Source organism: Verticillium dahliae, genomic scaffold (genome assembly GCF_000150675.1).
Source record: "Verticillium dahliae VdLs.17 supercont1.24 genomic scaffold, whole genome shotgun sequence".
NCBI lineage: Eukaryota > Fungi > Ascomycota > Sordariomycetes > Glomerellales > Plectosphaerellaceae > Verticillium > Verticillium dahliae.
In genome coordinates, this window is record NW_009276937.1 from 173,843 (window position 1) to 196,455 (window position 22,613).

Below are 22,613 nucleotides of genomic sequence, written 5' to 3' on the forward strand. Positions count from 1 at the left end.
GCAGCGTCTGAATGGCGATCTGCCGTCGAATCCTGCCGTGGCCGACAGGTTGGGGTTGTGGGGGTTGAAGCGGGTGAGGAACGTCCAGTTGGTAACCTCGGGGAACTCGCCGTAGCGCTCCCCGGTCTGAGGGTTCCAGATCAGAGTCCTGTTGTCCTTGCCGCTGGAGATCAACAGGTCACCGTCTTGCTGGCACCACGACAGCGACAGCACGCCTTGGTCGTGACCCTGCAGCGACCTCTCGGGCGCGTTGGAGTTCCTCAGATCCCACAGAAGGATAAGGGGGGCTGAGTCGTCAGGAGTCGCCGTCAGGAGCTTCGTCGAATTGTTGGGGTCCCATGCGATGGCGCTGACAGCCTTGCGGTTGTTGTTCAATGTCAAGCTGGCCTTCTTGGTCTTCAGGTCCCAGACGGTGACAAAGCCACCAGATCCACCGGTAGCGAGAATGTGCGAGACCTTCCTGTTCCATGCGACGCACTCGAGGTCGTCGGACCGAGCCGCAGCGGTGCCAAGGCGGAAGGGGTTTTCGATGTCATTGACGTCGTAGACGAAGAGCTCGCCCTTTGCGCCTGCAGTCGCGAGAATTTGAGGTCGCAGGGGGTTGAACTGCAGAGATTTGATGGCGCCGGTGTGCTTCGTGGTCCTCGAGATGAAGGCATCCTCGGCGCCGGCGATGAGCTTCTCGGCATCCCACAAATCGAGGGATCCATTCTCGAGAGCTCCAGCAATGATGCCACGGGGATGGTCCTCGTCGGCTGGGCCCCAGGCAATGTCGTAAAACCTGTAGACATCAATGTCAGCAACGAGGCCAGTGTTGGCACGGCGGAGCAGATGAAGCTCACCTCGAGTCGGTACTGATACTGGCAACAGGTTGAAGCTCGAGTCCCTGGTCTTGGTCGTCTAGGTTGAGGTCCCAAAGCTCAAGCTTGGTCTCATCGGAGAAGTCATCGGAAACTGCGCCGGCACGGGTACCGCTGACGACAAGAGGCTTCTCCGAACCAGGCGACCAAGCGAAGGCCGCGGTCCTGGGAATCTCTCGGAGGCGAACCATGGTGGGAGGTGCTCAGCCCTCAGAGACGGGCGTGCAAGATGACGTGGCGGGGAATAGGGAGGTCGGTGAGAGTCACGCTCGATCGAGTGTTGGCATTGACGGTGGTGAAAGGGTGGATATAATGTCCTAAGGAAAGCACCGCACCGATATAGCAGGCTGGAAAAGTTGGAGGCCCTTGTGCAACTGTGACCGTGGTCAGGTATGATGCCAGATTGCAGCCCACAGCATCAAGCAGTGCAGGGACGAGCTCCCTGACTTTGGCCCCCCTTCGAGCCCCCTAGCCGGGTTGGGGACGTGCACGCCGCCTAGGCTTCTAGCCCCCCAAGCCCCCCCACCAAGCAAGGCCGAATGCTTTGCCGTTGAGAGCACTGAGCTGCTGCTGTACTGTAGCGTCCAAGCTTTCTGGCCAAGATCACGTGTATCGGATGGTCTTCTTAGTCACCCGGCGCAACGGAGCGTCCCGCCAGAGCGCAGCGCAGAGCTCAGGCGCCATTGAGACTCAAACTCATGCTGTTCGTTGCTGTCGTCGTCGGTGAAGCACTCAGGTACAAGTTTCGACCCAGACCAACACGCCCAACATAGCTCACACCATCATGACCGACGCTGCGCGCTGGAAGTCAACCGTTCATGTTGGTGGTCTGGCCGCCATGGTCACGGCCGCCAACATCCAGGATGCGTTCATCCCCTTTGGCGAAATCGCAGACGTCTCACTGCCGAAAAATGACAAGCCCAACGCAACAGAGTCTCACCGCGGTTTCGCATACGTCGAGTACGAAGACGTTGACGACGCAAAGGAGGCCATCGACAACATGGATCAGTCTGAATTTTTTGGTCGCATCATCAGCGTCTCTGCGGCCAAGGTTCCCAAGAGCGCTGAGGAGGGGTTGGGCAGTAAGAAGGCCGTCTGGGAACAGGTACGGCGCATCCCACTCGACGCTCTTTGCACGCAGCGCTAACATTGGTATAGGAAGGGTGGCTCGCTGAAAATGCAGTCGGAGAGGAGGACAGAATGGCATCGGAACAGGTCGCGATACAGTCGGAAGCACGAGGACCAGACCCTATGCAGGGACTCGAGGGTCTCGATGTGGCGGGACCGAGGCCCGAGTAAAAGCAGACAGGTGGATGGTTGCAGTCGGTTACGGGAGTATTCTTTGCATAGCGATGGCGTTCTACAGGTACGAGGAGCACTCTCTGCACGTCATGCGTGGTGCGAGAGTCCTGCAAGAGGACAAATAAAAATGCAATGTTTTCGACCCAGTCTGGTTTTGTCTTGGCTGCTCGCTCGACATATACATTGTGTCGTCACTGTAGTAGCACACGGACACCAAGTCCATTCCTCGTTTCCCACCCAGACCTCCGATATCCTGATTTAGTGGGACTCCTCGCCATGGCTGTCGCTGTGCTTGGGGCCCTGGCGCTTAAGGCGGATGGTGCCATCAACCATGAAGTGGCGGATGCTGGAGTAGCCGGCAGCGAAAACGGCGAAGCCGACGACGACACCTGCGCAGCCTTGTTAGTAGCTCTCATGCCCCGGTATCCGAGGGATCAGTCCTTACCGAGGGGGATCAACTCGGGAGGGATCCTCCTGAGCTTGCGGAGCCTCTGCGAGACGGTGTGGCCTGTCCAGAGCACGTTAGCATGCCGAAAACACGTCCCACAGACGCCTCTTGTTCCGATCAACCAGCCAAAAGCTGCCGTCGGTGTCAATGGCATCGCAAAAATTTCGACATACCGGCTTGGTCCTCGCCCTGCGTGTCACGTCATTGTCAGCTGATTGAACTCAAACCACGTCGAGAGCGCGCGCGGCGAACGAGGAAGAACTCACAGGGACGGGCGACCTCATGCGGAGGGTCGGGCGGAAAGCCCGGAGAGCGAGAGTAGGACGCATCTTGACGTTTGAGGTGACAAGGAGCGACTTTGTGGTGGAGGTTTGGTGATGGGAACTGGATTGAAGTTGGGTGTCGGGGATTCGGCTCTTCGCTGAGTGGTGGCTTCAGTCCTGAACTTGGGAGTGGAGCGTCTGGCCGGACGAAGGCGCCGACCCGCCAAACTTTGCCTGAGGCACCAGCCGGTTCCTACCGTCACCACCTGATTCTCGTCCAACGACAATCTTCGATGCGCCCGTAACCAAGAGCAATCCCTCCGCCGCTGCACGCCTTCACCTCGCCCAAACAACCCAACACCTAGTCAATTGCCCTCAGCAAACCGCAAAAATGTCTGACGATCAGGAGCTCGTTACCAAGCCCTTCAAGTTCGTGACTGGTACGTCCGGAAATCCCTCTCCTAAGCAATGGCCTGATCATCCGAGGCTAACGTGATGCTCATTACAGCTGGTACGAAGTTCCCCGTCCCGACGCCGTTCACGACTGCGAGACAATCGAAAGTCCCGTGGAGCACTTGGCAAGTTGTGATGATGTTGCTGACACCGACTTGCGATTTATAGGCACCGACGCCCGCTTCCCGAACATGAACCAGACCAAGCACTGCTGGCAAAACTACGTCGACTACCACAAGTGCATCAACGCCAAGGGCGAGCACTTCGCTCCCTGCCGCCAGGTACGAGGGACGACTGCGACGGGATCAGTGGGACAAGGATATTAACAGCGCCTAGTTCTGGCTCGCCTACCGATCTCTGTGCCCCTCCGGCTGGTACACTCGCTGGGACGAGCAGCGCGGTACGATGACTCTCACTCACAACAGTACACACTTGCTAACTCAATTCGCGTTCAGAGGCTGGCTCGTTCCCCGTCAAGCTCGACGCGTAAGACATTGGAAATTCGAGGCTTTGCACGGGCTAGATGTTGGAGGATGGGGCGCTTGTACTACTTACCCTGAGGGCGAGATATCAATAGAGCACCAGGAGTTGAATTGCGCAGTGAAGTTTGCAGAAGAGAACCACTCAATCTTCTTCTGTGTGAAGTGAAATGCATGTCCGCTGACTAGGTATTATCTTCAAGCTCATTACGCCCGGAAACTCCGAGCAGCCCATTCTCAAAATCGCTAACCAATCCCGCTGCGCCGTTTACTCATCAGGCCAAGATGTCGATTGGGACATCTCACTTCTTGGATTCTTCCTCGTCGTCGGAGCTCATGAAGTCGTCGTCTTCGTCGAACCCAAAAAAGGCCCGGGGCTTCTCCTTCTCCTTGCCTTTGGATGTTGTTGTCGGCTCCGTCGGAGGCGTGGACTCCTTGGAGGACTCTTCACCTGAGTCTTCTTCCCCCGCGTCTGACATGGATTCGTCGGCTTGAGCAGACGACTTGGAGCCAAAGGATGTCCCCGCCAGATTATCTGTGTACTTGCCGGCCTTCATGGCAGCAAGAACGGCGTCCCGTGTCCTCTCATTCGCCTCTTCCTTGGCCTCAACCCATGCACCGTCCAGACGGCCCTTACCGCCATTCTTGATCTCTTCCTCCCGTCGCTCGGACGATTCCACAATTTGCTGCCACCTTTCGCGCCTCTTCTCCTTCTCCTTCTTCTCCATCTCAGGCTTGATCGCCAGGTACTCGGCGAGTGCCTTGGCTTCCGTCACGGTCCGTAGCCGACGGCCGTCGAGGTTGCGGCTTGAGTTGTTCGCATCGCCCTGGTTGCGCTTCTTCTTGGAGGACATGCGCCCACCGGCGGCGCGAAGCTGGGAGCCGAAACCACCCTTGCCGCCGCAGAGGGGAACGGACAGGCGCAGGGAGATGAAATCATCTTCGACTGACGACAGGAGATCTGACAGTGGGCGGGCCGAAGTCGCGGGCAATTCCTTGTTGGAGATGGTCGTGAGGATCAGCCTGCTGCCCGACTCGGGCAGTCGTGCATCGATCTGTTCCCGCACATCGGAGAAGGTGGTGGTGACGGGGACAGGTAAAACAAGTGTCGAGGGTAGGCCTAGACCAGGAAACGTGCTGACGAACACGTTGATGTTCCGGGGAGCCATTTCAGTCGATGTTCCAGTCGATGCCTGGTGCTGAGAAGAATTGACCGATTGATGTGCCGATAGAATCCTCTTGAATGTAGCCGAAGTCGTGGCGACAGTTGATGCCGAATCGCGATGTCAAGTAATTCTGGTGACGGGTAGAGCTGGTTGAACGTTCACAGGCACAACTCAAAGAGGTTTAAAATTGAGAAGGACGTCGATTTCGCTTCCTCGGCACCGCGGCGTCTGAATCTTGTCGTCGACAGAAGGTATCGTGTTGGATTGCAGGCAGACTTGGGGGCAAATGCATGGCGTTGACATTGTAGTCTCTAGGCGCCCATCGAACAGTTCATGCTTATCTTATCATGTGACAGATCACATGACCGGTGCGCCACAATCCGTCGCCTCAACTTCGGTTGTGGCCAAGCCACGAAGCCAGAGCCTGCGCACCTGATTGTTCTGACGGGTTCCCCACTTCGCTACCTAGCCCAGGGTTTCCGTTTCCGCCCACACAAAAGTTATCCATTTCGACGACTTGGATCTCGCAAGCCTCCGCGACCTCGCCTTTCACGATTCACCCTCTCCCCAACGTCGAGACGATCAACAACCGCCACGATGTTGATGCCCAAGGCTGACCGCAAGAAGATCCACGAGGTTAGCAGAACCACCAGAGCACCGCACCCGACATCAGTCCTCCCCCTCGCTGCCGACTCGATTCGCCATGTTCGAGAAAGTTTCGGGGGGGTGAGCGATTGACGACGATGGCGGGAAGACCAAACGCTTCGCACAAAAGGCCGTAGACTAACCCGTGTTTTTTTCTTCGTCGCAATAGTACCTCTTCCGAGAGGGTGTCCTCGTCGCCGCGAAGGACTTCAACCTCCCCAAGCACCCCGACATTGACACGAAGAACCTTTTCGTCATCAAGGCTCTCCAGTCGCTCAACTCGCGCGGCTACGTCAAGACGCAGTTCAGCTGGCAATACTACTACTACACCCTCACCCCCGAGGGTCTCGACTATCTGCGCGAATGGCTCCACCTGCCCGCTGAGATTGTTCCCGCCACCCACATCAAGCAGCAGCGGTCCCACGCTCCCCCCCGCGGCATGCTCGGCGAGGGCGAGCGCGAGCGCAAGCCGTTCGGCGGCCGTGGCCGTGGTGGTGACCGGGGTGACCGTGAGGGTGGCTACCGCCGCCGGGAGGCTGGTGGTGAGGGCAAGGAGGGTGGTGCGCCTGCCGGCTTCGAGCCGCAGTTGTAAGCTCCGCCAAACCCCCCCCTTTTCGACGCGAAAAAAAAGAAAAGCGACGACAGAGAGAGAGAGAGAGACAGACCCGCTAACACTTTTGCAGCCGTGGTGGCTACGGCCGTGGCCGTGGTGCCGCTCCCCCCTCGTAAACGGAGAGGGTCCTTTCCTAACGACTTTCACTCGCGAGACGCACATGGCGAAAAAAATAGGGCACCGACATGTATTCTGAAAAGTGGAGGGCCGGAATGATCGCGCGTCGGGTTCACGTCATACAGACTACGGGGGAAACATCGTAGGGAGTTTGGAGGATAGATCCTCGGACATTGCGGTTGCATTAACGGACACGTTCTCGTACGCAGATGCTGTGCTGTTTGCCGATCTTCGTCTGTGATTCGTGTGAGGTGTGCATTGTGACGAGATGCGGATGCGATGTATATGATATTCAGCGAAATGCAGATGATGTCAATTGAATGGCAAAAGAGTGCTCACAAGTAAGCTGCAAGTGGGACGACGGCAGCCCTGAGACACGAGGGCCATTTCTTTCACTCGACGGCCTGCGCTGCTAACCATGACCACGACCACAACTCACTCAGCTCTCCCACCAGTGTCAATTGACCCTCACCTGCGGACGGCCTGTCATGGACTGTAGTCAACGCCCACCCCCTCCACACCAAGATTCCAACGCGGCGTACTAGCATATCAGGAGTCGGCCGTGCATATGCCCAAAAAGCGGTGACACTGCCAAGCAGGTAGTTGGTCGTTCAACGGATGCGAGGTGAGGTGCACGATGGACAGGGGCGCTACAGGTCTACAGGTCGGTGGTCCGCGTAGCATGGAAAGCTGAGGAGCTCCCCGCCAACGCTGCGACAAGGTGCCCATGGGGTGCAGAGCCGAAGGGCGATGCACTGCTCCGTGAGGTGGCAGGCGACGACATGGCACAGCTTTCCTTCGCAGGCTGGTGGTGCGAAGGTGTCGTCAATACGATCAGGAATGCGGGGAGGCCCAGACTAGGTGCCCGACGAGACGAGCATCCTCTTTGGTTTCACTGGCCCTCGCATCTGGCACCTAAGCTCAGGCGACGAGGGGCCGGACAAGACACATGCAAGAAGCCATCCCAAGTTCCCAACACACCTGGACAATCGGGACCGAGATGCAGGGCACATCTTTCACGGCCTGCTGCCAGCGTATGTCTCAGCACCCCACGTTCAAGTCCCCCTCGAAGTCCCCCTCGACATCTTCATCTGGACCCGAGGAGTTGCATTGGGCCAATGGTCCCTACCCTGCCTCGCGTCAGCTCAACCGACCGACGCCAGACATCCAGGCCTCAACACATGCATGCTTCTTCGTGTAGGTAGGTTACACTGCCCACCATCCGACGGTGGGGCGGCATGTCCGACGGGATGTGGTGCATGAGGGAAGCTATACTGTGGAGATTTGACGGCCGCGAACGACGCATAATGTGAGCAGTGGGCATGTCGTTTGTGACTCTGGATCTCGATTCTAGCACAGTTCACCACTAGGCCGCCTCCCGCGTCCCACCATAGAGTAGCCCGAGATAAGACTCGTCGGTGGTGCTGAAGCGGCACCAACGACGCCTAGATTCCGAGGGTGGTGGATCCGGGCCCCTCGTCCATCGGTATTATTAATTCGTTGCTCCGTTGCTCCATGGCAGCCAAATGCAGTTTCGCGACCTGGCCATCACCTGAACATGCATAGTCTTGCAATGGAACCGCTTTGAACGGTCAGTTCGAGGTTGGCTCGTCGATGGGGCGTCGAGCAGGTGAAGTCGTTTCAAATTTGAGCTCAACCGCCAACAAAGTTAGCTGAATTGATGGGCCTTCGCCTGTCCACACTCCCCTATCCGGCATGGTCTTTCGACATTTTACTCGACGAACGCCACGGATTTCCCTAACACTCTGTATGATGTGTTTCTGAGAGGGACCAAATCAGGGAGGCATTAAACTGGCAAGTTCGTGAACTTGGTAGGTGTTGGTTGCTATTTGATGCTTTTATTGTAGTCGCTCTGCATTCTGTCTTCTCTAAAGCACCCAAGTGTAACAAGTTATAGTCCTTACATCAAGAAGTGCTTTCACAGGCGACACAACCAAGTCGGACAAGCCCTCGAGACTGTCTTTGTCATTCAATTATTGTGTCATTTCCCTCATGAAATCGCGTGGCAAGGCATCGGGTACTTCATTCTGAATCTCATTCTGAATCCCTGGGTTTCAGACCCATTGTTCGTGATGTGATGGCATGTGGTGGGGTGACTTATCGAGCGAGGAGAGACTTTCTTGACTCTCGACGACATAAGTCACACTATTGAGGCCCAACAGTCAAAGTCGGGCTCAGAAGTCTTTATCAGCGCGTCACGGTTTCAGAGGTGCTGCAGGCGCAGACTCATAGCGTGTAGCGTCGCCGCCTGGCCATCGCACGTTGAGATTCTCCTTTGCGTCCTATCCTGTTGCTCCTCGTTCCTCTCCATCAGCACCACGAGAACATCACTACATGGCCAGACGATCATCATCATCATCTGTGTTGCTACCTACCTCTCAACGAGCTTCACGTTTTGTTGGCCACCCCGCGGCCCGCGCCCCCTCGTCTCTCTTCCGTTCTCCCCCTTCCAAGAGTCAGAGCTCGTCGATCAACGCAACGCCCGCTGACAGGGAGGCGGTCATACTCCAATCCCGTACATGCGACCTGCGCCAGGCGAGCCTGAACTGCCTTTCCCAAGGCACCACGAGGTGGGGTGAGTGAGGGGCAACTTTTCCACGGACCGTGCCAATGCATTGAGCTACCGGACCTCCCTCTCACCATTTATCTGCCTGCTTCCTCCCCACGCGTCAGACCAGCTGAAAGGTCGGTCTGCAACGTAGAGATCTGCCCTGGCGGCGTCCCGGCAGCCCCATCGACGTGTGTGTGTGTGTGTGTTGTGTGTGTGTGTGTGTATGCCCCCCTGCCTGTGCCCCTCCATCCCCCCCTGCGACCTGCCGCCCCAAAGTACAATCCATGCCATCCCATCGCATCCTCATCATCATCATCGTGGGCCCCAAGGAGGGGGCCCAGGCCTCCGGTCGTGCTACGCGGGGGTGCTAGAGCGAAATGGGAATGGCATCGTCCACCCCGCGCTTCTGAGCGGACCTCTGACGTTGAGCAGTGGCCTGCTTTTCTGGCTCCCTGTGCTGGTTGCTGCATGCCTGTTTTCCTTGCTGCTGTCCCTCCCCCCAAGAGGCCGGGCCCCTCCCAAGCCGAACCAGCTGTCGCTTTTCTGGTATAAAGTCTTCAGCATGTCCCGCGGGGAAGCTTGACAATTAGAGTTACTGGGCTTTTTCGTCTCTCTCTCTCTGAAGGTTTAATTGATACCTATCTCTGGCCCCTCGTGTTTCTTATCTTGCAGTGAACTGAAGATAGAGACGTCTCTGCTCACTTATACATTCCGTTCTACCTACTCAGGCTCACGTATTTCTTCTTCCATCCTTGACTACCTCCTTACTACACACCTTCGTCAACATGGCAAACCTTCCCAAGCAGATGAAGGCTCTCCGGTACGCTGTCTGCACCTAACAACCCTTTCCCCGGCCGCAATCTTCATACTGACGCTGTTGACCAGCTACGAGAAGCCCGAAGACTGGTCCATCGTCGAGGTCCCCCTCCCCGAGCTCCGCCCCAATGACATCCTCATCAAGGTCCGCGCCTGCGGTGTCTGCGGCACTGGTGCGTTCCTCCCCTTTCTGCCATGGCCCAAAGAGATGGAAAGATCAAAGGCAACATGACTGACACTCATCGAAAGACCTGCACATCCACGAGGGCGAGTTCATCGCCAAGTTCCCGCTGATTCCCGGCCACGAGACGGTCGGCGTCGTGGCCGCCGTCGGCCCCGAGGTCAAGGGCTTCCAGATTGGCGACCGCGTCGCGGCCGACAACAGCGAGCTCTGCAACGAGTGCTTCTACTGCCGCCGCGGCGAGCTGCTCCTCTGCGAAAAGTTCGAGGCCCACGGCGTCACCATGAACGGCGGCTTCGCCGAGTACTGCGCGTACCCGGCGGGCAAGGTGTTCAAGTTCAGCAACCTCACCGACGTCGACGCGACGCTGCTCGAGCCGGCGTCGTGCGCCTGCCACGGCCTCGACAAGATCCGCCCGCGCCTGGGCTCGAGCGTGCTCATGTTCGGCGCCGGCCCCACGGGCCTCATGCTCGCCCAGCTGCTCCGCCACAACGGCGGCTGCAGCGTCACCATTGCCGCGCCCCAGGGCCTCAAGATGGACCTCGCCAAGAGCCTCGACGCCGCCGACCACTACATTGAGCTCTCGCGCTCCGAGCCCGACGTCCAGTTCGCCCAGCTCAAGAAGGACAACCCCTACGGCTTCGACGTCGTCGTCGAGGCCACCGGCTCCACCAAGATCCTCGAGGACGCCATCCACTACGTCCGCCGCGGCGGCAAGCTCGTCGTCTACGGCGTCTACGCCGAGGCCGCCCGCGTCTCCTGGCCGCCGTCCAAGATTTTCGGCGACGAGATTACCATTCTCGGCTCCTTCTCCGAGACCTACATGTTCCGTACGTTCTTATCTTTTGCCTCTCTTTGCGTCCTCTTCCTCTCGATGCCCTCTTCTTCCTCGATGCCCTCTTCTTACTCTCGACACTCCTCTCCCTGATCACATCCAATGCAACACATCACTGACCGCTCCCAGCCGCCACCATCGACTACCTCGACAGCGGCAAGGTCCGCACCGCCGGCATCGTCAACAAGACGTTCCGCCTCGAGCAGTTCGGCGAGGCCCTCGAGAGCATCCGCAACAAGAGCGCCATCAAGGCCGCCATTGTCTTTGACGACGCCACCGGCGTGTAAAGCGTTCCCCTCACACTCTTCCTCCGCTTCTCTGTTCTTCTTTTCTCTTCTCTTCTCTCTCCTCCGTAGTGGTCGGGCTGTTGTACTTGTGTGTGTGTGTGTGATTGTGTGGCGGAGGAGAGCAAATTGGGGCAAGGTGAACATGGAGGAGTCAGCGGAAAATGGGGCACCAAAAGAAAAAGCGGTCGGACGGCGTTGGGTTCTTGCGTCGCGAGAGGGCTTCTTGGCTCGGTGTACAAGTCTTGGAGTCGGTGGCTGTGGAGTTTAGAGGTTGGGTTGGGTTGGCTTGGGTATACCGGGGGCGTGGTGTTGTGGGTGTTGATGTCGACCTGGATGTTGTTGACTTGAGGCGGAGGCCATTCGGTGCATTGGCGGGCGTGGGCGTGTGCTTGGACGACTGGCGTCGGCTGTTGTAGAGTGATGATGGGATGGATGATCAAGTTTTTTATTGGAATATACAGAGTGGTTGCTGCAACTGCGCAAATGGCCTCCCTCTTCGGTCCAGTGTCGTCATGGACTCATGGCTTCTCGACGATGTCTCCAACGGGGTACCTTTTCACTCATTATCATCCTCCAGCTCCCATCGGCTGCGTCTCAGACGTGCACATGCTCACGCTGACGGCCCGACTTTATCGTCAGCTACGACAGCCACTTGGCATACGCCCACTTGATCCTGTCCAAGGCGCGCACCTGGATCTGGAACCCTCGCAGATTCGAGAGATCCTCCAGGTCCTCAAGGAACTCCTTCTCCACATCCCGAGGCAGAATTTTGTGCATCAGGGTCCGCAGCACGTGCACTTCGCACAGCAGCAAACCGTGGTCGCGGTACGTGAGGACGTTGTCCGCCGTCGGCGTAGCCTCCGAGAAGATGCGGTCAATGTTCCTCAATACACGCACGCTCTTGCCCGCCTTCTTGCTGTGGCGCGCGCCCTTCCGTCCACCGAGGACGCCGCGAAGGTACTGGAGTGCGCCGATAGAAACGAGAATGCCCGGTGTCAGACCGACAAAACCAAAGACGAGTTCCTGGGACTTGAGAAGGGCGTCAATGCCGGAGATGGCCACCTCGAGGTCAACCTTTGTCTTTTGCACTTGGATAAGGAGGGAGCGGATGAGGTCGCCGCGCACGGCGCCCTTGAGGGGACTGCGTAGATCCTGCTCGTAGGCGCGAAGTACGGGGGTCACGTCGCCCTCGTTAACCTTGGCACGGATGGCGGCAATGTCGGTTTCGGTGAGGGCCGAGGTTGAGCCCGAGGCGGCACCACTGGCGCTGGCAAAGTGGGGGTTGTCTGTAGCAAAGTCGACTACCATACGCTCGAGACTTTCACGGTCGGCCTTGAGACTGTCGCGGCTCATGATTGCGATCTCGCTCGTCTCATCATGGCGGATGGTGCGGACGACCTTGCGAGTGGGCTCGATGATCCAGTTGGCCCAGAAGTCGCGGACCGTCACAGCAGCGTCCTGAGCCCATGCGATGAGCTCGGCTTGCCTGTTGACTAGGATGCGGAGAATAGTGGTGGACGAGAGCGCAGCGACAGTTGCGGGGAGCCAGCAGCGAACGAGGACAGAAGGGCGGCCATGTTCTGTGACAAGGCGCCCCAGCTGGTCGTTGTGAACAGGCAGAGTGGTCTCGAGAAGCTGGAATAGGCGGCGGGTGACGACAGCCGCCTGGTCAGAGGCGTTGTCGTGGTCGACCGTCTGGAACAGTTCGGGATCATCCTGCACACCGGTGAAGACTCCATTTTCGTAGTCCACGAGGCTGTAGCGAAGCTTGAGAACGTCTTGGAGAACCTGTTCCATCAACGCCACGCTGCGGCAGACGACGCCCTTCCAATCAAGATGGCTGTTGATTTCGACGTCACTATTGGCATCGTCCTGGTCGATGCCAAACGCCAAGGCTTCGTCGACGAGTATGCCGAGACCAGTCGAAGTCATTTCTCTCAATTTCTTGAGAGTTGCGATTTTCTTGCGTGCCTCGCGGCGCGCCTGCGAAATGGGCGACAGGACCTTTCCTTGCAGACCGACCATGGACCGATCGCGAACAGTGGTGCGAACGATGTCGTAGAACTGAACCCAAGGGCCCTTGATGCCCTCCCAGGTCGAGTTGGCCATCTCAGTGGGCGAAGAACTAAGCGGCTTCATGCGGTGCTTGTTCTCCTGATAGAGTGCCCATAGGCGAATAGGTGACGTCTGGACGGTGTAGATGCTGCTGTAGACGTACGAGTTGAGGACCTCTTCCCAGTACCAGATTTCGTTGTTCAGTGGGATGATCTGATCCAAAAGCGTCGCCTGGATGAGGCCGCAGGTCTGCACGGTTGCTTTGCTGATGATGAGCCATTCAATATTGGACATGTGCCTCCTCTCGGACTCGTCATACTGCTCAAAGGCTTCCGACTGGATTTCCGGGTCGGCGATTCCGGACTGCTCAAGAAGAAACCTGATTCTTGATGAAGATAGCTGGGGGTGTGAGGAGGATGTGGATGAGAGAGCCTTGACAACCTCAAGGAGGTTGACCGCTCGAGGTCTTGACAGGGCGTCTATGGCGGCATGGGCAAAGACGGAGCCGTCCTCTGAGGCTTCGAGGACTTCTGACAGACTGCTTCGCTCTGATTCATCGTGATCATCACGGTCATGGTCATGCGCGCTGGAGGCTCGGTCTTGATATATGGACGTTGATGAACGTCTTGGGCGTTGTGGCCGATCAAACCCCAAGGAGATGCGGTCCAAATCGGCGTCAAGACGTCGCACGCGGCTGTTTACAAACCATGTCAATCAACATGGTCCCAGAATATTTGATGCAGGTGAGGAAAGAAGTGGTGAGCGAGTGTGTGAAGGGTGGGACTGACTCAGCAAAGATTGACATGATGGCGACCAGGAGCCGAGCAGCCTGGAGGTGTGTCAAAGAGTCTGATTAGTGAAGCATACTACGCCCAGGCATGAATGACGTTGGACTATTGCGTGCCGAGCCGGAGGTTTGGCGGAATGATGGCTGTCACGTGGGACGATGCCTCCACGAGGCTGAACTGTTGGCAAAGGGTTGGGATGATGGAGGTTTGCAAACATGGAGAATGTGAGCTTCAGCAGGTGCAGTGGACGAAACAGAAAGCGAGCTGAGCTATCAGTTCTGGCCCTGGTGGGTTACGACGGGGCAACGTCATGAGCCTCCATCGTCATTGGTGTGACGGTCGTTGTGGTGGTGACCGCAAGCGGGTGCTGACTAACGTCGCCCTATCAGGCACTAGGTACGTACTTGTAACTACTGTATGTCCTTCGGGCCCTGCAGCATCGTTCCAGTTGCAATTAGCCTCAGGTCATTTAAATCTTGTCTGAAGGTGTATAATTCAATCAGCGTGTATGTGTGCGTGGAGGAATGAGAAACCCTTGTGAATATATGCAGTCCACCTCCCAGGCGGTATTTGCCTACCATTGGCCGGCGTTCGGTGCTCACCGTCAAATCGCCTGATTCAGCCCTGTGCCGACAGAGCAACAGACACCGAACGGGGTCTGTCCAATCCCTTGCCTGCCTACCTATCCCTAGGTGCCCAATGTCAGGCGAGGGAAATCAAATCGGCGGACAGGCCTTTGACCAAAGAAGGAGCAAAATCGTAGCATCGGCAACTAGCCATCCCGCTGACAGTCTCCATTCAGGACATCAAACAAAAGCTGCACCACGCCATGTCGATGAAAGGGTCAGTCGGCATCAACAAGTAGTGGCGAGGCAATGACACGACATCCCAAAGAGGTACCGGGGTCTTCTGGATCCCCAGAAGGCCAGAGGGGGGACAGCCAGTGGCAGCAGTGGCAGGTGGGCTGATCCTTCCCATTCGGCAATCTTGCGCTGGCATGGTGGGTGGTGTGGTCCCGGGCATGGACTTCCCGTCTTGCGTGTGTGTGTGTGCGTGTGTGCGTGTGTGCGTGTGTGCGTGTTGTGTGCATGCGCTTGTCAAAAACGAATACGAATTGGGGTGGGTGGTCAGCCACACCAGATCCGCCACATGCAAAACAATCAGGTCCCAGATGGCTCTCATTTGGCATGTGTTTTGGGTCCTTTTGACTTCCCTTCGGGCCTGTCACACAGCACCCAAGACCGCGCTTCAGCCACAGAGTCCCACTGATGGGCAGAGACCGCATCGGATTCCAGCGGCTCGGAAGACGGAAGGTCCATCTTGACCGTGGGCTCATGATCAGGTCGTCTCGTCATTGGCCCAATTTACTGCCCCATCGACCCAACAGGCCAACAGGCCAACAGGGGGGGGCCCAAGATGAATGGGCAAAGGGGGCGATACCTATCTGCAGCAAGCGAAATTGATAAAACCTCAACAAGCCCGAGACCCTTTATCGTTCATACCGGTCGCTCCTTTATCATAGACTTTTTCCTCGTCTTGCCATCGCCCATCTTCGACTCGACTCGACATCCCACTTCGTAGCCATTGAGGACTGGAGGCGCATTCTTTCCTTTAGCACCTCATCACCGCGGAATTTTTTGCCCTTTCCCTTCCTTACACAATCTCTTGCCGAGTCAAGAGAGGGCATCAACCAAGATGGATTTCGCGTACGTCGAGCCCCTCGATCGCGCCCCCTTTTCTTCGCCAAGTCGCCACTCCTTGCTAACGCGCCCTCTCTCACAACAGCAATTCGACCGTCGTCATGGCTGGTCTGAACCAGACCACCGATTACTTTGGTGTCTACGATGAGGTCTCCAAGTACAATGTCCAGCTCAACACCGCCGAGCGCCTCTGGGCCGTATGTTGCCCCTCCCACGCCGTCGGCTGCGCGCGACGCGCCCGCGATGTCGAACGAGGATCGCAGACTAACACAGTATCCAGGCCTGGTACATCTGGATGCAGAACGACATTCTCGCCACCGGCATCATGAGCTTCGTCATGCACGAGGCCGTCTACTTTGGCCGTTGCATCCCCTGGATCCTCCTCGACTTCATTCCTTACTTCCACAAGTACAAGATTCAGGAGGAGAAGATGCCCACCCTCAAGGAGCAGTGGCAGTGCACCTACGTCGTCCTCCTGTCGCACTTCACCGTCGAGCTTCCCCAGATCTGGCTGTTCCACCCTCTCGCTACCTACTGCGGTATGGAGTTTGGCGTCCCCTTCCCGCCCGCCTGGAAGATGGCCATGCAGATCGCCGTCTTCTTCGTCATGGAGGACTCGTGGCACTACTGGATGCACCGCGCCCTGCACTACGGTCCCCTCTACAAGGCCATCCACAAGGTCCACCACTACTACTCGGCCCCCTTCGGTCTCGCCGCTGAGTACGCCTCCCCGATTGAGGTCATGATCCTCGGCATGGGCATTGTCGGCTCCCCCATCATCTGGGTCTTCATCACCGGCGACCTCCACCTCCTGACCATGTACGTCTGGATCATCCTGCGCCTGTTCCAGGCCATCGACGCCCACAGCGGCTACGACTTCCCCTGGTCCCTGCGTCACTTCCTCCCCTTCTGGGCCGGCGCCGATCACCACGACATGCACCACGAGAAGTTCATCGGCAACTACGCCTCGAGCTTCCGCTGGTGGGACTTCTGCCTCGACACCGAGGCCAGCCCCGAGGCCATGAAGCGCCGCCGCGAGAGGAAGGTCAAGGCCATGAAGGCCGCGAAGCAGCAGTAAACTGCTCCATTTTTTCTGCCCTTTTGCTCTTCACTCGAGCAGCCACAGGCGACAGATAAAATGGCTTGGATCCAAGGGAAATTGGGAGGGGGGTTCAGATGAGCCATTCCTTTTCCCAAATGAACGCCGCAAGGCAGTGATGACAGCATCTTGCCATGCGTACTTGTTTAGAAAACTCATCGGGACGGCGTTTTTCATGTTTTCCCAGAGGTCGGGGCACGGTTTGAGGGGTTGCGAAAAGGGACAAGGGGCAGTGGGCGAGTCTTTTCCTTTTCGCCAGGTTCTTTCCGTGTTGTACATAAAGTAGGGGGCTGCCCATCATTTACATAAGGTGATTAATTACACTATTAATACAACGTCCAAACACCCTCTTTCGTTCGTGGGACCTGAAGATGCCTCTCCCGGCGGCGCCCGAGGTCTATCTAGATGTGCACCATGATCGTAGAGCATGTCGAATTATTTCTTCGGCACACAGCAGTCGCCCCCCGCCGCGACGGCCGCGTCAGCCAGCCCGCCCAGAGCACAGCTCTGCGTCTCCTTCGCGGCCGAGGCGTCCTCGACAACCTCGCCAAAGTCCCTGGCCAACTCGTCGCAGAGCGTCGCGAGCGTGACATCCTTGGCCGAGAGGCCCTTTGGCTCGTGCGTCGTCCAGCGAATAAAGGTCGTGTTGTACACCTGAGGCTGTCAGCTGCTTTCATCTGTCCAGCAGAGGCTCCCCCCCTTTCCCCCCCCCCCCATCGCATGCCAGCTCGCAAGAACGAGCGGCCCGTCTGGCGCGGGCAGGAATCACGTTGGACCACTCGGGGTGGTGATTCTTGAACTTGCACTGCAGGCTCACGGCCGTCATAAAGTCCCACGTCTTGGCGAACGTCGTGAATCGAAAGGGGCGCTCGAGGCCCCCGCCCTCGTTGGTGAGGGACCAGCGGCCCGGCGCGAGGAGGGGCGCGAGGAGGGGCGTGAGGGCCGACGGGTCGGCGCCCTGGGAGAAGGTCGGCGGTTGGGCCGCCATGGCTGCTGGTGGTGTTGTGAATGCGCGGATGGCGTTGCGTGGCACGAGGCTGGGGTGAGGTCTTGTGGCGCGCGGGAGGAGCATGGCGGGCTGTGGGTTTCATGAAGGAGAGGTTGCGATGAGATGAGATGAGGTGGTTGTGTGGTCTGGTGGAATACTTGGTGATTGGGTCGGCGGGGATGGCGTGCACGGGCTCCCGCTGTCCTCACATGGGAACGTGGGTTTTCATTATCGTGTTGTCTGGTCACGGCTGCTTGTGTTTACGAAATCAAGGGCGTCCTGGATGGAATAGAAGATGAATGGCATTTCGCTGAGATATTGTAGTCAAACCACGATCTCGGCATGGTCATACGTCTTCCGTTGCGACCCCAACAATGCTGTTGTTCTTCCCTGCCAACCAAACTTCATTCGGCGATAACCTTCGACGACCACCTCCAATCGCGCCGCCGTGTTCCATCTCTGCGCGATGCCATCTCGCTTCGATCCTCGCAGCTAGCTACATAAACTCAAACGCTCGCTTGACTTGCATCATGAGACCTGCATAACAAAAAGGTTCAGACTCCACAGTGCAGTGAGTTCCGAAGCAAAGTTCACGCATGCCCCGTCGTGATGGATCCTCTGACGCATGGGCGCCAATATCCGACTGCGTCAATGGTGTAATGGTTAGCATTATTGCCTTCCAAGCAATAGATTTCGGTTCAATTCCGGGTTGTCGCATGTCTTTTTCTAGCTGGAGGACTCAAGCTGACCGATTTTGTCGGCGGGGTGTGTTATCGTCAGTGGTTTCGTTGTTGTTATCATGAGGAATTGTTAGTGCCAGCTTGCTGGACGCTGAGCGATATGCCCCAGACCTCGGGTCTCCGTTGACGGGTAGAAGTAATCCAGCGAGGTCACCATGTCTTCCTGCACAACATGTTCTTCCCCTATTTTTTTTTTATTTCTTTTAACAATAGGACTGTAGTAGATGCCGACGTCGTCAGATTGCGGAGGTTTCGTCACGCAGCGTCTGACGCCAGACGAAACTATTCGCTATCAACACCTGGAAGTTTGACCACGTAGCATGCTCGGATCTTCAGAGTGACAGGTCGTATGGAACCACCCAGTAGCTGAACATTGAGTAACGAACTCAGCTGGCTGAGCTTGTCTCGTGAAAGGCCGGCACATGATACATAACACGTTCACGTTCCTCATAGGGCTGGCATCAGCTTTGATAACGAGTTCTGCAACACGCCGCGAGGCAAACCATCCATGTCCTGTATTTTGGCTCCCCAGAGCCTAGCCATGATGACACTTGACGTTTGAGCTGGTTGCATCCATGTCCACGGGCTACATGTAACCTATCTTCCCTCGTGCAATTGGTCGGCCGCTCAAAAACCCTCCGGGCACTTTGGCGGAGTTGTTGGTCAGCTCGTAGGGAGTGTGGCACCCATGCGGGATAGTTGGAGGCGGCAGGTGCCCCAGGCCTTGTACATGTATCAGTGGGCTTTGAAAGGAACATCTACATGTACCCTGTCGGCACATTCTATTCGGCATGAGAAGGGACGCGGTGCTCATGAAAGTCTCAAGTATTCTGAGTTGCTGGCTCTGTAGCAGTCGATCTTGGTGTCCTGGCTCCAAGGCGGGGATCTCGCAGTGTATCTGCCTACCTTACTTTCAATATAAGGCTAGGCAATGAAACTCCGATCCCAGTTCAAGTAGTAGTGCAGCATGACCCGCCCATGGGGTCTCATGGGGGTCTCAAAGAACTTGACGCCATCTATTTACGACTTGCCATGAGATGCGCTCAAGTATTTCGAGTGGATAAATGGGCCTAACGGTGGACTCGGAGTCGGACTCTCGGAGTATCAAAGTTCAGCGTTGGCTGCAGGTGGCTCGTCGTCGAGGGGGTTGTCGGAGCTGCTGACTGGTTGGGAGGCTAACATAGCGGGGTCCACCATGCTGACTGGAGGACCATTTGTCCCCCTGTGGAGGCTGACAAATGTGCGCCCCTACCACTTTGTCACCCTTTGAGGTGGAGCAGTGCTTTCTTTGGCAAAGGTTTTGGAATACTGACGCTGCTGGTGTAGGGCGTGTGTGCGCGGACAGGCGCTCTTGATTCTTGTGATCGATGTTGACCAGCTACTGTACTATGTAGTGCTTTCAAGGGCGATGCACCTGTCGTTCGTGGGCAATTGAGTCAGCAGGCGCCATCGTAATGGGTCCTCTGGTCGCTTCCTGTCGATGTACATGTACCTTGATGACACTTACCTCGTGACAGGTGCACGCCCCTGCGTTAGGCAAGACCACAACCGATTTTTGGCCTGTCATGCGCCGCGAACCCTGTGCCTGACAACGGCAGGGCACACCGCTGTGATGGTGGGGTAGGAGGTATCCGATATAACCAGGCTCAGTATGGCAACAATGAGAAGCTGACACACCGGGAGCACAAATGGAAAGGCCAGGTCAGAAATGGAACAGAGATACTTGATGGCTGCATCATTGTACAGTAAAGTACCATGTAAGACTTGAGGCCATCAAGCCATCTACTTGTACTGGCGTGTGTCCATTAATGGATGGGGGCGGAGATCAGTTTGCGCCATCTAGGCAACGACCATCTGAAGAGTGGGTCCGCGTGTAGCTACTGGTCTTCAAAGGTAAAGAGCTTTCACCTCATGTCCCTCCTTCCTCTCTGCTTCTCTTCAGTGCTACGCGGGATATCAACTGGTAACTTCTGTTCTTTTCTATGATGACCGATGATGAACACTTGGCATGGAGAGCTCCAATGGACAGAACTTCCGTTTCAAGATCCAAAATGATGCACGGAAGTCCTCTGAGGTCATATTCGGCAGTCACTCACGAAAAGACGGGCGCGTGGGTTTTCTGGGCAGCATTCTCGTTGAAAGTAGCACAGGGCACTTGATTCTAGTAAAAAAGCCGATCTTCGTCATTCTTGTTTTGGCTGAGCATGCAGAAAGCAACTGGCTCATTATTTACATCTGCTAAGCTTGACGTATGGGTCTAGCAAGTGCAGAGCATATTCATAACAGTCAGGAGCGCTGGGCGGCTGTGGTACATCTAGCTATCTATTTTAGCAATGCGTCGACCCTCAGCGACCCTCAAGCTCTGTGTATGGACAAGTACTTCCCGTGATTTTCGTTCAAAATAGTCCTGTCAAGAGCAGGCAAGTGGCCTTCGCACTTTCTTGATAGGTGAGTTGTGTTCAACATAGCCCCTCATGTCGATATGTTGTCTCCCATCTGCCGTCTCTCGTGTCTTCGTCTCTCTCTCCCTCTCTCTCTCTCTTTTTCTTTTAAACCATCACATTTTTCTCCTGACATTGAAACATCGCTCCTCTTTGACTTTTCGATTCTGATCCTCCAAACAACATCTCCTATCCTCCAGGTTCTTACCTTCGACTATTAGCTTTGCCAATGACCGCCAGTCAAATGACCTTCAACGAAATGGAAAGGCTCCAGCGCTCAGACTGAAGGTTAATCGTACAGCCCTATCATTTTGTTTCAGATGAGAGCGACAAGGGATGTGTTGTTGTGAGACGCACGCTTTATGAGGAGCTGTGTTATGTCAATCGGCGATGGCCAAAGGCTTCAGGCATAGGACGGTGCGACGGTGGCAGATGAAATACTCGACGGTGGTGATCTGATGGCCAGCTTTCGAGACAGGCACGAAGGGACGTTGCTTGGGGGATTGAGATACTGGTGGATGGGTGGTTTGGAACTCGGGTTTGATAAAGATACGGCGTGGCTTAACTTCTTTACCAATTTATTGAACGCTCATGATGATTCGAGGCTCTTGCAGTTGTTGTGACGTGCATATCATAGTTAGCCCCGCGAGAGGACGCTGGGTGATGTTGGATTGCAGTCTCAACGCCGGCTTTGTGATGGGTAAGGTATAGTAAGCTGCAAAGCTTACCGCATCTTTGGCTGGCTTAGAGATACCCCGGCATACCGATGTATGATCAGACGCCGTCCCGAATACGTTCCCGTTAGGATATCCCATCTACCTACCAACCTTTACGGTGAGTGACCTCATTTGTATAAATCAAGCCACAGAATTCTGCTCAGCGCAGCTCAGTCTTGGCTCAGGCTATTTAGCGGACAAGATCCAATGATTGACGCATCTCATTGGCTCTACCTTGAGCCTGTTGCTGACAAATGGAGCGCATTAACCCCCAACTCGAAGCCACCGGAGGAACGACTGACGGATCTTGACAAGCAGATACTTCAACATAGGTGGTCCAGGAAGCGTGGGTTTTCTTGCTGCTTGGGACGTCCGACGCATGGCGGTTGTCCGTCGATTCGATGGTTCTATGGCAAACGCAGAGGAGGAAGCTCGGTTCATTTCATCTAGGCACCAAGGGCACCTACCTGCCTCGGTACCTACCAGTAGCCAGGGAGCAATCAGTACTTGACATGACACGACCCGCTCGTAGGTAGCCAATACGATGGCCTGGGCGTCTGACAAAGACGAAGACGCCATCTCATGCGCAGACCAGCCACCCTTCACATTCCTGGGCTTTTTCTCAATGCGACACAGAGCACCAGAGCCAGAGCACCAGAGCCAGAGCACCAGAGCAAGAGCAGCAGCAGCAGCGCAGCGTCATTGCCGTTACCTAAAACCGGAACCGAGGAACTGCCGGATCGGTATCAGTCACCAGGCACGCCCATTGGTCGGGTGGCACGCCTCATCAAAAACCCGCAACGCACTAGCTCTGTCCTGCGCCAGAAGGGACAGTCGTCGGGCGGGGCGCCCTTTGACGGGTCCCCATCGCCATCGCGTTCTTTTTTGTCTTTATAATCAACACCCCGCGACCTGCTGTAGTCATCAACCCTCCGACCCCATCCGTCACAGTCATCAATCGTCGCTTTCTCTCCTCCTCTCTCTCCTTCGTGCTTGCTGACTCAGAGCGCTTCATCTTCATTCGTCTCTGGAACGCGCGCGCCGACCAT

At 56.4% G+C, this 22,613-nt stretch overlaps 10 protein-coding genes and 1 non-coding gene across 11 annotated transcripts; 6 read left to right on the top strand and 5 right to left on the bottom strand.

Annotated features, from left to right (window-relative positions):
• Positions 1-260: 260 nt before the first annotated feature.
• On the bottom strand, positions 261-1,051 carry VDAG_08923 (transport protein SEC31; the record flags this gene model as incomplete). The annotated part of the gene is made up of 3 exons (XM_009656726.1): positions 261-287; positions 355-781; positions 843-1,051. 3 exons carry the CDS (start codon positions 1,049-1,051, stop codon positions 261-263), a joined length of 663 nt encoding a protein of 220 aa, XP_009655021.1.
• Positions 1,052-1,644: 593 nt separating this feature from the next.
• Positions 1,645-2,159, top strand: VDAG_08924 (peptidyl-prolyl cis-trans isomerase E; the record flags this gene model as incomplete). Its single annotated transcript, XM_009656727.1, has 2 exons — positions 1,645-1,965; positions 2,019-2,159. 2 exons carry the CDS (start codon positions 1,645-1,647, stop codon positions 2,157-2,159), a joined length of 462 nt encoding a protein of 153 aa, XP_009655022.1.
• Positions 2,160-2,272: 113 nt separating this feature from the next.
• On the bottom strand, positions 2,273-2,939 carry VDAG_08925 (uncharacterized protein; the record flags this gene model as incomplete). Its single annotated transcript, XM_009656728.1, has 4 exons — positions 2,273-2,551; positions 2,608-2,670; positions 2,714-2,799; positions 2,863-2,939. The coding sequence occupies 4 exons, from the start codon at positions 2,937-2,939 to the stop codon at positions 2,421-2,423; spliced, it is 357 nt and encodes a 118-aa protein (XP_009655023.1). The 3' UTR covers positions 2,273-2,420.
• Positions 2,940-3,205: 266 nt separating this feature from the next.
• VDAG_08926 (cytochrome c oxidase polypeptide VIb) lies at positions 3,206-3,924 on the top strand. Its single transcript, XM_009656729.1, has 5 exons — positions 3,206-3,302; positions 3,382-3,434; positions 3,495-3,607; positions 3,663-3,726; positions 3,782-3,924. Exons 1-5 carry the CDS (start codon positions 3,265-3,267, stop codon positions 3,814-3,816), a joined length of 303 nt encoding a protein of 100 aa, XP_009655024.1. The 5' UTR covers positions 3,206-3,264; the 3' UTR covers positions 3,817-3,924.
• Positions 3,925-4,107: 183 nt separating this feature from the next.
• On the bottom strand, positions 4,108-4,974 carry VDAG_08927 (uncharacterized protein; the record flags this gene model as incomplete). The annotated part of the gene is made up of 1 exon (XM_009656730.1): positions 4,108-4,974. One exon carries the CDS (start codon positions 4,972-4,974, stop codon positions 4,108-4,110), a length of 867 nt encoding a protein of 288 aa, XP_009655025.1.
• A 544-nt stretch (positions 4,975-5,518) lies between these two features.
• On the top strand, positions 5,519-6,575 carry VDAG_08928 (40S ribosomal protein S10-A). Its single transcript, XM_009656731.1, has 3 exons — positions 5,519-5,607; positions 5,786-6,204; positions 6,300-6,575. The coding sequence occupies exons 1-3, from the start codon at positions 5,569-5,571 to the stop codon at positions 6,343-6,345; spliced, it is 504 nt and encodes a 167-aa protein (XP_009655026.1). The 5' UTR covers positions 5,519-5,568; the 3' UTR covers positions 6,346-6,575.
• Positions 6,576-9,575: 3,000 nt separating this feature from the next.
• Positions 9,576-11,037, top strand: VDAG_08929 (L-threonine 3-dehydrogenase; the record flags this gene model as incomplete). The annotated part of the gene is made up of 4 exons (XM_009656732.1): positions 9,576-9,738; positions 9,804-9,907; positions 9,984-10,745; positions 10,880-11,037. The coding sequence occupies exons 1-4, from the start codon at positions 9,725-9,727 to the stop codon at positions 11,035-11,037; spliced, it is 1,038 nt and encodes a 345-aa protein (XP_009655027.1). The 5' UTR covers positions 9,576-9,724.
• A 639-nt stretch (positions 11,038-11,676) lies between these two features.
• VDAG_08930 (nuclear control of ATPase protein) lies at positions 11,677-13,897 on the bottom strand (the record flags this gene model as incomplete). Its single annotated transcript, XM_009656733.1, has 2 exons — positions 11,677-13,678; positions 13,881-13,897. The coding sequence occupies 2 exons, from the start codon at positions 13,895-13,897 to the stop codon at positions 11,677-11,679; spliced, it is 2,019 nt and encodes a 672-aa protein (XP_009655028.1).
• A 1,535-nt stretch (positions 13,898-15,432) lies between these two features.
• Positions 15,433-16,658, top strand: VDAG_08931 (C-4 methylsterol oxidase; the record flags this gene model as incomplete). The annotated part of the gene is made up of 3 exons (XM_009656734.1): positions 15,433-15,586; positions 15,666-15,777; positions 15,861-16,658. Exons 1-3 carry the CDS (start codon positions 15,576-15,578, stop codon positions 16,656-16,658), a joined length of 921 nt encoding a protein of 306 aa, XP_009655029.1. The 5' UTR covers positions 15,433-15,575.
• Positions 16,659-17,114: 456 nt separating this feature from the next.
• On the bottom strand, positions 17,115-17,751 carry VDAG_08932 (uncharacterized protein; the record flags this gene model as incomplete). The annotated part of the gene is made up of 2 exons (XM_009656735.1): positions 17,115-17,333; positions 17,449-17,751. 2 exons carry the CDS (start codon positions 17,749-17,751, stop codon positions 17,115-17,117), a joined length of 522 nt encoding a protein of 173 aa, XP_009655030.1.
• A 561-nt stretch (positions 17,752-18,312) lies between these two features.
• On the top strand, positions 18,313-18,384 carry VDAG_20238. Its single transcript has one exon. It is a non-coding gene; the product is annotated as a tRNA-Gly (tRNA).
• Positions 18,385-22,613: the final 4,229 nt, after the last annotated feature.